Raw genomic sequence first — 12,420 nt, forward strand, 5'->3', positions numbered from 1 at the left:
CCCCTTAAAGTTTATGAGTTTTTCTCTTTGTGCTTCGCTTAGAACAATCTTGTTTCTTGCCGAGTGATTCTCCAAGTAAACAAATCTTCCCTTGTTGGTCTTGACGTCACATTCCAAACTACAATCGAAGCCGGTAGTATCATAAGGCATTTCCGCAACCTTGTGTGTCGCCTATCAAACCATCAGATCTCCCTACTTTGGCGAGTTCATATCCAAAATCCTGTTGAGTGATCCTTGTCCGAATTTAGGACATATCATACTCTTTGGTGTACACTCTCCGGTGTACATGCTCCGGTTTACACGCTCCGGTTTACACGCTCCGGTAGATCCGGTGTATATGCTCCGGTGTACACGCTCCGGTGTATATGCTCTGGTGTACGGTAATCACTAGCCAAGTTTGGAAGCTCAGCCATCCTTGCAATCACAACCATTCTCAAGAACTTGAAAACATAGAGGCGGACATTAACTCACCTTTAACACAGGAAACTACTTAAGAGTTTGATTATAAATTTATTTAGGAAACACAGTACAAAATTAATAAAATGGTCAGGTATTGTCTAGCTCTATAACTTTATCTTGGTTTTTATATGAATAAATTATATTTGAACAAAGAGTATCGACATCTTGTATTTTTGTTTTAGGAGGCTTTGGTTGTAATGGGAAATATATTTTACAGTCTCCATTGTTACAGAGTAGCTATGAAAACTATAAGATGAACATGAGCCATTCAAGGAGCATTTTTCGTATTTTACATTCTACACTGCTAAAGAAAAGCTATTCAAACTATAAGGTAAAATTAATAATCGAAGGAGCTTTTTCATATTTTAAGACAGAAGTAAAGAAAGAATGAAGTGTATATTGTATCTTATTTTCATGCATCAAATGGTGTTGCCAATATAACTTATCTTAAGAGAATGAGGAGAGAGAGACTAAAGGTAAAAGACAATGTGAATAATCCATGTAGAATCGGGATTAATTTGATGTTGTTTTTATATGAATAAATAAATAAAATTGTATAGAATCGATTGTAGTCTAGTGGTTCTGGAGCATAGTGTGTAACTAGAGGACCCCGTTTTTGAGTCAAGAGAGGGTGTGTTTTATTAAAATTTTAAAATTTTCTTTAATGAATGCAAATTTACCAAAATATCTCCGCTGATTTTTCTTATATTTATGCCCATTTGTGATAGATTTAGAGAGAAAGTTATGATTTTGAGCTTCCCATTTTAAAATCGATTTTTTTTGTGGAAGATCAGAGTTTTTGGATGAGCAGAGGCAAAACGCAATGGTGTGTGTATTTTTATAACTATGATGTAAATTTTACATTTTTTAAGTATGATATTTAAAACTAATTACCAATAAACATGAAAACACATTGTTCGATGAAACTGAAACATAGTCGCAACTGCAATAAAACATACATACACAATTAAATCTTGTATATCATAATCATGTATCTCTTTTTTATTATTTAATTTGTTTAAAAAATAAAAATGGCAAATCTGTGAATATATGTGTTTTTTAGAACATTTCCAAAAAGATACTCTATTATGAAGTTTCCAAAAATCTATATTTGAAGTTTAAAAGTGTTTTTTTTTCTCCAAGAGCAAAACTTCAAATTTAACTTTAAAACTATTTGCATTTTACCTTATGGTCTTTATATTTGTCATAATTAATTTAAATTCATAAAAGTTTGTAAATAACTAAGCACATATATAAAAATATTACAACAGTATTAACTAACAAAATGTTATATTAAAATATAAATTTTAAATAGAAATAACATAATCAATATTAAACTTTAAGAAAATACCATATTATTGAATAAAACTATTTTCATAATGCATATATGATCAACTAGTGTATTTCTAAGTAAAAAATGACTCTTTATTTGTTTAATTTGTAGATCACAAACTAAAAATTGTTGAAATCAGGTGATCTTAAACTTGTAAATACATTAGATCTGAACAAAAAAGTAAAAGAGAAAAATAAATATTGCTAAAAGAATTAACTTCAAACAATGATATCAAAACTCAGTGAATACATTCGATCTGATAAAAAAGAATCGTAAGAAATAGACATCAAAACAACAACTATCTTCGGTTACACAAAATTTGTTTGGACAATATTTTGGAGATTATGGAGGTTCTGGATCAAATTTACATGACTAATAGTGTTGCAATATTTAAATTTGTGAAATAGTTATGTTTTCATGTAATTTTTTTTTAAAAAATTTATTGTTAAGTTTCTTTTGTATTGTTATTGTCTAAATCTAGTTTTAAAATATTTTAAATCTTATTTTATATTTTTATTTAATTTTATGTGTATAACATAAATTTATAAAAAAAATAAAAATTTTATGAGATATGAGTTTTTTTAAGATTAATACGATAAAAGAAAAAATATTTAAGAATAATAAATGTGATGTGTAATTATAGGGATTAAAATGCAAATAAAAATATAAAACTTTAAATTTGAAATTTTGAGAAGTGAAACTTCAAATATAGAGTTTCACTTTTCAAAACTTCAAAAAAATTCTTTTTAGAGAGCAAAAAATTTCATATTTGAAGTTATAGAGTTTTTTTTGGAGATGGTTCGAGGGACTGCTGAGACTTTTACAACAATTTTGCATTGGATCAAATACTGCTGCGATCCATTTCGCAAATAAAAACTTCCGTTGACCCAAAACCCAAATTGCATTGCCCACGACCCACAATCCAACTTTTTTCCTGCACAACGTGTCTCACACTTCCAAGAACATTTTCACACACTGAATATAATTTTTTAGTTTGGTTGCTTTGCTATTAGTATAAGTCGCTGTATAAAAAAAAACAAAGGATCATGAAGAAGAAATGAACAACTTGCGTTTGGCAAAGTCAATAACCAACAAACATTCGCTAGTCGCTCTCTCATGAACATTATTTCTCAGCAGTTGAGGGAGGAAGAGCCAAACGCCCGTCACGCTCACAAACGCCATAACCGCTAGACCCGAAACAGCCCGGTGCGGTGGCGTCCACCGCAGTGTTCTCTTCACCACTATCTCTGAAGTAGTGGCAACACCTTGCAACACAAAGAAACAAGTTACCTCCCAAGTTGGAGGCAAACGGATTGCGTAAAAGTAGATCAACTCATGCATCAGTCCCGAGACAAGGAACGAGGCCATGACCCCGACCAACACAGCTATGTTTGCTCTGAAAAAGCGTGTGAAAAAACGCTGCACCGGAATGTGGACGGCTGAGCGTAGGACAGCTGAAACCATAAGGTTCCATCTGCGGCTCCAGAAGTCCTGTAGAGAGGTGGCTAGATAGGGCTCGTTGAAAACCGGCTCAATGTCACAGCCGAGAAGAGTAGATACAACTGCCCCGACAAACACCAGAACAAGTTCCACCTCAAGGTAAATATGGAGACAATATAGAGCCAAAACAACAAACCGAGGCAAAACGTCCTTGTATTCAGACATGTAACAAGACGCCAAAGACCAAAACCTTGACAGCAAAAACCCATTCAGGCATAGGTTCATTCTTACGATTCGTGATCGCATTTGGAGATGCTTTCTGTCTGACTTTGATGGGGAAACAAGCAAAGCAGAAGAAGCGGCATATATTTGAGGGAAGTGGACATAAAGGTCCTTGATCAAAAGCGAAGAGAAGAAGATTGAAATTTGCGAGCCATGAGAGGAAAAGAGTTGAACTGCCGCTAAAGTGCAGAGAAGAGAGGAACAGAGGAAGAACAAGAAACAGAATGCAGACTGGAAGAATGGAAAGGAGACGAAGAATACCCTTGGAGATTCTAGATGATATGAAATAACAATAAGAGATGGAGAACAAGGCATAGATCCATACCTTGCTTAAGTTTCTCAACTCTTCTTCCATTTCTTAGATCTGTCCTTTGCTAATTCTGGTGAAACCGTCGGATTTTGACGTGGTCCATGATTGAAGTATCACCACAAGATATGACATAAAGTTTAAATACGTTTGGTATCTTTCCTTTTTTTATTATATTATTATGGGAACAAAACTTAGGTACAGTGAACCTTTAAATTCATCTCCCCTTTTATTACCAATAAAAATACCACATAAATTAATAATAAAATATATATATTTTTTAAATCTAAAATAATTCAAAAAAAATAATGACGCTACCGCCAATAACAAAATCCTAAATCTTAAATTCTAAACCCTAAATCTTAAATCTAAACCATAAACCCTAAATTATAAACCCAAACACTAAACCCTAAACCCAAACCCTATATCTTAAACTTAAACCCTAAACCCAAACCGTAAACTCTAAACCCAAACCTTACACATTAAACTCAAATTCTTGATCCTAAACCCAAACCTAGATTCTAAACCCAAATCTTAAACCCTAAAGAAACAACATGAACATTAACCCAAATCTTTAGGATATAGGATTTGGGTTCAGGGTTTACGATTTGAGTTTAGGGTGTAGGGATTAAGTTTGGATATATGGTTTGAGTTTAGAGTCTATGATTTGGGTTTAGGATATAGGGTTTGAGTTTAGGGTATACGGTTTGGGTTTAGGGTTTAGGATTTGAGTTTAGGATTTGGGTTTAGGATTTGGGTTTAGGATATATGGTTTGGGTTTAGGGTTTACGGTTTGGGTTTAGGGTTTAGGATTTGGGTTTAGAGTATAGATTTAAAGTTTAGGGTTTAATTAGTGGCGTTGGTATCATTAAAATTGGCGTTATTATTTTTTTTCAGTTATTTCAGATTTTTTTAAAATAAAATTAATCTATTTTATTATTAATCTAGGTGGCATTTTGATTGGTAATAAGAGGAGAAGTGAATTTAAAAGTTCACCCTAGGGGTGAACCTAAGTCTTGTTCTTATTATGGAACTAATGCTGGGATGAGACAAAGGGAGTAAAAAAAAAATCTGGAAAAGACCTTCTCTATTTTTAATTAAAAAATAAATTAAAAATAAATAGAAATTATGAAGAAAAATAAGATCTAAAGACTTAAATATATTTACTAACTTCTGCCGTTACTATCCTACTTACATTTGACCCGGACCCAGACCCAAAAACCTATCCAACTTTAACCCTAATCTTCTTTTTCTTCCTTCTTTTTTCTTCTCCATTAATATTTTTTCACCTTGAAGCAAAATCAAAAAAATTCTTCAACCATCCACCAAATTTCTCTTTCTTATCCCAAATCGATCAACCTAGAGTCATATTTAATCAATTTTATCTTATCTAGAAGCAAATTTCATGTTTTACATACGAGATTCAAAATAAAAAAACGCAGAGTATTACTAATACAACTAGTACAACTCCAACTAATACAACTAGTACAACTCAATTTAGTATAACTAGTATAACTACCACGAGTGTAACTAGTATAAATAGATTGAGTATAACCATTATAATTGATACCAGTAAAACATGTATAACTAGTACAACTTTGCAATTAATATGGTGATTTTACTTTTTGTTTTCAGAGAATGAAGACGATAGAAACGAGGATGATGTAGAACCAATAAGATATGTTCGTCTAATCTTCCCCGGCTTGTTTGTATCAAATACATAAATAGGTTATTTTAATAGTATTTTATTTGGATAGTGATTTGTTTACAAGTTGTACTAGTTATACTAGTTGTACTATTTTCGGAAAAAAAATCATCTTCAATTTTTTGCTCTCAAGGCCAAAAAGATAGATGGGGCACCATAAAAGTATCCATCCATAGTTCCAAAAAACTCGAGTCACCTGGAAAAAAAAAAGGAGGGAGCATCTGTGATGAGTAAGAGTGACTGACTCACTGACGATTAAAAAAAAGAAGGACTCCACTGTGAGGAAGAGGGATGCCGCAACGAAGAAGAAGAAATATGCAATGATGAAGAAGAGAGATGTGACAAAGAAGAATGAAGTTGTGGCGAAGAAGAGTGAAGTCGTGACAAATAAAATAGATGAAATTTTGTCATCATATACCAACTAGGATATTTGTTTGTTTATTTCATATGTGAAACATGATTTACTAGTCGTGTTAATTATATTAGCTACATATTATACATAAATTATAACATTTATGCATATTTAAAACAATACTAAATAAAATAACAAGTAGTTGTACCAGTTTTCTAGTTATACCGACTATACATAGTTGTACTAGTTTTTGAGTTGTACCATTTCGTGCATAGTTGTACATTGACAGTGAAATCAAAAAATATTAGTTGTACCACATAATAAATACATTTACCTTAGTTGTACTACTTATTTATGTTTACATACCTTTGCCCGGTTACAATAAATCATCAATTTCGTAAAAATACATTTCATGAATCTTTTTGAAAAATTAAGTGGATAAACAAGTTAACAAACCTTAAACGTATAAGGTAGATCATGTAAATTTATGGAGTTGTGTACTAATTTTTTTAAAAAAATTCCAAAACTTCAAATAAATTTAGAGAAACTTCTGAGTACATACCAATTAGGATATTTGAATGTTTTTCTTATATGAAATACCAAATTGGTTTTGTCATTTTCTGAAATGTGAAAGTATACTAGTTGTACCAGTAATACTGGTTGTGCCAATATTTTACATCATATGTTTGTAAAATTATGTTCGATGTTTGTTTATCATAATAATATGGCTAATATAGTTAACAAACCTTAAAAGTATAAAGTGCATAATGTAGTAATTTAACAACAATCGGAAAATTTTAAATAAAATAGAAGATGTTTTTCATCATTTACAAATTATGATATTTGCTTGTTTATTTTATGTGTAAAACAAGATTTATTAGTCGTGTCTAGTAACTACATATTATACATAAATTATAACATTTATATACGAGTTATACAATTTCTTAACATGTTTAGTTGTACGAGTAATACTAGTTATACTCAGTCGAATGAAAGAAGGAGATAAGGAAGATGTCTGGTTGTGAATTGTTCACGTGGTTTAGATTAAAAAAAGGAGGGAGAAGGAAAAAAAAACGTAAATTCGATGGCCAAGATTAAAACAAAGAGATAATATCTGATTGCTAAGGTTGAACCATCATTAATGGCAAAATCGTCATTTACACAGCCCTTGTCCTATGTAGATTTATTTAGGTGGTTGAAAATTTTTTTTCATCTATTTGTCCCATTTCAGATTAAAGTCCTATTATTATTAAGCAGCCGAAAGGGCTACATGCCAACACTTGAGAGTAAAACCATGTACAATGAAGCTATTGAAAGATTATTTTCAACTATTGAAAAAGATAAATTCAAAACAATGAAGATGTTGAATTCCGAATGGGATTCAATGGGTTGAATTTTGGGAAATTGCCCTATTACCACATTCATATTACTACTTTCCAGCTTTAATTGATGACCATTTATTGAATGGAATAAATAAAAAAAACGTTGAACAAAAATTCATTTGAAGAAATGAATTGAAAAAAAAAATTGAAAGAAGAGGAACAAACGTTCCATACCAAAATTAGAGGAGGAAAATATTTCTTCTTTAGTTCAATTTATATGAGGAAAAATGAGGATTGAAATGGGACACACATATTATTAATTTGACAAAAAAATTAAGTTAACAGGTATCATTTCAGAAGAATAACAAATTCATCATATTTTTTCCCCTAAAACATGGTCACCAATTAGAGCTTACATGTTTACACTAATCACTTTTAACCTCGTTTTTAATGAAGGGTAAAAGACACTTATACCCCTATGGTTAACTAATCTAGACTTATGGTTTAGAGTTGGGGTGGGTAGAGTTTTTGAAATGTGAAATTTATAAATATTCTAAAAAATATATAAATAAATACTTAAAAAAATATAATTTTTTTTTAAAAATAGTTTCAAACATAATTTTCGATTTTCAAAAAGAAATTTTGAAAAATAATTAAGAAAAAAATTTCAAAAACAAAATTCAAAAAAAAAAATTATAAAAAGTTCGAATTTGAAAAAGTATAATTCGAAAACGTAAATATTTTTTTTTACTTTTTATTTATTTAAATAATAATTTATTATATATAGAGAGAACAAAGGGTATAAGAGTTTTTTGTCACTTAATGAATAATCAAAAAGTGGAGCTCATTTTTGACATATGTTTTTTTTTCTATTGGACAATGTATATTCTTGAATTTGTTTCTTATCTTAATTATTCAAGTATAATTATTTATAATTAAATTAATTTATAAATTTTTTTTTTATATATCAAAACTCATAATTTTTTCTACTCTATAAATAGAGACTTGGTTCATTTGATTTGAATACAATTTTTTTATTATAATTTTACTATAATTTTTGATAATTATATCCTTAAACTCTTGGTTATATCCTTAACTATTTTAAGAAAAAATATCTAATGACTATTCTTATTTTCTATTTATGTTATTCGTAAAAGTATAATTAAAAGTTTTTTTTTAAACTAAATTAAACTAATTGAGAATTTTAATTAATATAAAAAAGATGGGATATGATGTTGAGTTTTATTAAACAAAACTATTGTAGGATATAAAAACTGAGTGGATGTTGAATTATTAGGTGGAAGAAAGAAAAGATGATGTGGAATGTAAAAAGTAGAAAAAAGGTGTTGAATCTTTTACACCAATGTATATAGTCTAATGAGAATATTGCCGACATAGGGTAAACAGATGACACTCTGCTCTATGGGTGTGTCAAAAGCACATAATCTTAAATATTTTTCTTAAATTTCCTCAAGATTCAGAGCCCTAGAATTTTTTAAAGAATGCAATATATTTATTTCAATATCCCCTAAACATTTTAAAAAAAAATGATTTTGCAACATGTTGTTTCTACAATCATTTTCATAAAAAATGTGACATAACTAATAAAAATTGATGATATGTCTTATGTCTAAAGATGACATAGAAAATTACTTTTAATGTTGATTTTTATTTTTGGAATGTTTTTAAGAATATGATAATAATTCTTACATTTCATTTAATGTTGATTTATAATTTTAGTAAAATTTTTAGAATAAGGTAATAACTCAAATATGACATTACAAATTCTGAAATATTTCTTAGTTCTGTTTTATAATTATAAAATTTTAGTTACTAAAATTTTCTCACTTTATTTGTAATTTTTTTTACATTTTAATCGCAAAATAATTAGTTTCTTTTAGATATTTACAAATTGTATAAATACTGTTTAATTTAAATTTTTATAATTGTACTGTTTTATATTAAAATTTATTAATTTTATGCAAGTTGATTTAATATGTTTAACCAAAGAATATATAAAAAATCTTTCTAATATTATAGTTTTAAAGAAATATTTACATTAAAGGTCACTTTATGTTTTTATATTACAAGGTAGTTTTGCACACTAACCGACACATATTGGCACACAAAATCTCTAACATACCCTTTTTATTCTTCAGTTTATTTATTCTTTATTTAATCTAGATATATCCTAACCAAGAAAAATAAAACACGTGTTTGGTTTGGAAACACAATGATTTTGTTTATGTTTCTTCTTCGTCTTCTTCTTCCTAATTATCATTTTCTGTAAATTAATATATGTTTCTCCAAATAATTTGTAGGAAGAACTTATTTTAAATCATTTGTCTATATTATTAGATCTATCTTGTGAGATATGTCTAGTTACTGGATCGATGAAAGCAGAGACATAGATGACGGTGGAGATGTAGATGAAGGTGCGGTGACATAGACGACACTGGCGTAGCGTCGACGATGGTGAAGGCGTATGCAATATCGACCATAGACAACGGAAAAGATGTAGATACCGTCGACAACAGAGACATAGACGACATAGAGCTGAGACTAGAGAAAAACAGAGAAAAGGTTTTGGTTTTGCAATAGTTTTGAACGTTTGGTAATGGCGGCCATAGACTCATGGAGGCATTTTTATTAACTTAGAGAACATGGATTATTCAGATTTTTTTTGTACATGGTATCAATATTCGATGAAATGATATGGCGACGACTGGAACGTGAAATGAAAAAAAAAAATTTTGCTTATTTTTTTCACTTGTGATTTTGAGTTAGCTACTTCGATTGCTACACCATATGTTGATATTTTTCCTATTTTTTCGTTCTTTTGTACATGTAGCTATGTGGTGTCAATCGATGTTAAAAACAACTTTTATTGTAAATGGTTTGTTGTAGTGGTTTCCAGGTGACATCAGAAAGTTGTGTAATGAGTGTAGATAAGCAGAGAGAGCTTGTTCATAAACTGCCATAGCAACCCATTGGATTGAGAGTACAACAACTTCACAATGTATATGTGGACACCAGCTTATGTGTACACCAACTTCACAATGTACATGTGTACATGTGATTATCACGGATAGTGTACATGTGGATATTGTTAACTGATGTGTTTAGGCCTCCTTACTTTGTTCTTAGTGATGTATGGGAATCGTTTGCAGAGTGGAGTGCTTACGACTGATTCTGATGCCTTAAGCTCACCTCAGCCAAGGTACCAATCAAGTGTTCAAGCTTATTTGTTCATCAAATACTTAAAAAAATTTTGAAATGTCTACACGTCGATGTTCATAAACCGGTGTACATATGGGTGTTTGTGAACTAATGTACACGTTAATAGTGAAACATATGCCTGAGACACTCTTACAAAGGCTGTGAACAAGGATGATGCTACGTTGATTTTGGTTAACTGAACTCAACTGACTTTCTATGCTGGAATTGATTTTGCATTCTATGCTGAGAGTGCCTCATAGAATCTGGGAAGCTTTGAGGATACAACCAAGCCAATGCTGGTGAATGATTCTTGCGTAGAAACCAACCTTACATGATAGTGGAATTGTTTGTAAGATATTTTCTAAGAATGTTATAAACTTCATTTCAGCTTCACAAATTTGACTTCCCTTGTCACAATATCCTTGAAGCTGGTGAAAACTATAAGCAACAGCCATAATCTAAGGATGTTTTTTTGGTGTTTTGATAGAACATGTACTATGGAGTTTATATTCTTTTTGTATGCATGTAAATTTGAACGTACTGTTTTTTTATGATGGATGCAGAGTTACGGACAATGCGACATTTGATATTTTTTATACATGGCTTTCATAATCTAGAACAACCATAAGAATATTACTTCATTCCCACCAACTGAGACGTCCACATGGACAACTGAGACGTCCAAATGGACAATTTACTCAAGGCGTATACATGGACAACTTCACGAGGTGTACACATGAATAGCTTCTTTTCTATGACTCCATGCCAAGAATTATCCACATTCCGTTGCCCATCCATGAAAAAAACAAAATAGAATAACAAATAATTCAATGAAGACACATTGTTCAACCACATAGCGATAAAAAAGCTTTGGCCCGTCAACTCTACTTATCTTTTCTTTGTATTCAAATAACAGTCTTTGTTCTCATATTAGGCTGTAAACAGTGGAGCGTTCCGCCTTAGGGGGAAGCAACAGCGGGAGCGGCGGTGGACGAAGCGGAAGCGAGAATGTTCTCTATTTTTATACTAAATATCTAGATATTGAGCAGATAAACCAAACATTTCTAACCAAACAATTTTATTATTGAAATCAACTTTATGATTGAAATTCAGCATTACGCAGCAGGAGAAATCAAATATATTAAATGTAATCTCACCTTGCCAAGTTGCTGTCAACTTAGTTCCAATCTCTTCGGATTTACATCATCTAGCTTCATCTGGGGCTGAGACGGAGATTGAGCAGGAAGTGGAGATACATCGGGTTTCTTAGCCACTTTCTCTTTGCCTTAATTTGTACCTATGGTTCCAGCTCATTTTATGATCTTTCTCTTGTGGTGATTCTTGTGGAGGATGAAGGTAGAGATGGAGAAGAATAAGATAGAGCCCAAAGATTATGAATCAGGGCTTTGATTCAAAAAAACCGACCATTGGAACATGAGAGAGGTATGCAAGCTTGGATTTTTTGTTTCTTTGTTTCAGTTCAGTTTAATTTGATCAAAAAACACTTTATCGACATAGAAAGAGAGAGAGAACAAGGTGATGTGAAAGAAATAAAGAAAAAATCTTTTTTTTTTTAATAAAAAAGAACAAAAGAAATATTGTGCCTTTAAAATATTTAAAAACTAACCAAATCTTTTTTACACGTCACAAAAAATGAATGTTGTTAGGGCTAGTTCTGTCATTTTACTTCTATAAACTACCTTAGTAGTGGAATATGGCTTATTGTGTAATAAAAGACATGAAAGTGCCTATTTATGTAAATCACTCAATTTTAAATATATACATATCTATTCTTAAATACAATTTAAAATAAAAAAATTTATTTTTATCTAAATTTTATGTCTAACTAAATCAAATTTAAATTAAAATATTGGTAAGAAAATATAAAATCTACAATATTAATAATTTTTTTGAAATATAATTTAATTTTTAAAAATTATTATTGCACGTGGTGCAGGAAAACACCTAGTAAATCTAATAATATATTACATTTTCTCTCGT

At 30.4% G+C, this 12,420-nt stretch overlaps 1 protein-coding gene and 1 long non-coding RNA gene across 3 annotated transcripts; both read right to left on the reverse strand.

Moving 5' to 3' along the window:
- Nucleotides 1-2,691: 2,691 nt before the first annotated feature.
- On the reverse strand, nucleotides 2,692-3,981 carry LOC106313169 (probable long-chain-alcohol O-fatty-acyltransferase 1). The gene is given in 2 exon segments (XM_013750911.1): nucleotides 2,692-3,452; nucleotides 3,454-3,981. Coding segments are annotated over 2 exon segments (1,032 nt in total). The 5' UTR covers nucleotides 3,870-3,981; the 3' UTR covers nucleotides 2,692-2,836.
- Nucleotides 3,982-10,441: 6,460 nt separating this feature from the next.
- On the reverse strand, nucleotides 10,442-11,938 carry LOC106313170. Of its 2 annotated transcripts, none has more exons than XR_001264312.1 (2): nucleotides 11,057-11,938; nucleotides 10,442-10,745 (listed from the first exon to the last, which is right to left on the reverse strand). It is a non-coding gene; the product is annotated as an uncharacterized LOC106313170 (long non-coding RNA). The 2 variants fall into 2 exon arrangements; XR_001264313.1 differs by having other exon boundaries at nucleotides 10,442-10,857.
- Nucleotides 11,939-12,420: the final 482 nt, after the last annotated feature.

The sequence above is a fragment of the Brassica oleracea genome, chromosome C9 (genome assembly GCF_000695525.1).
Source record: "Brassica oleracea var. oleracea cultivar TO1000 chromosome C9, BOL, whole genome shotgun sequence".
NCBI lineage: Eukaryota > Viridiplantae > Streptophyta > Magnoliopsida > Brassicales > Brassicaceae > Brassica > Brassica oleracea.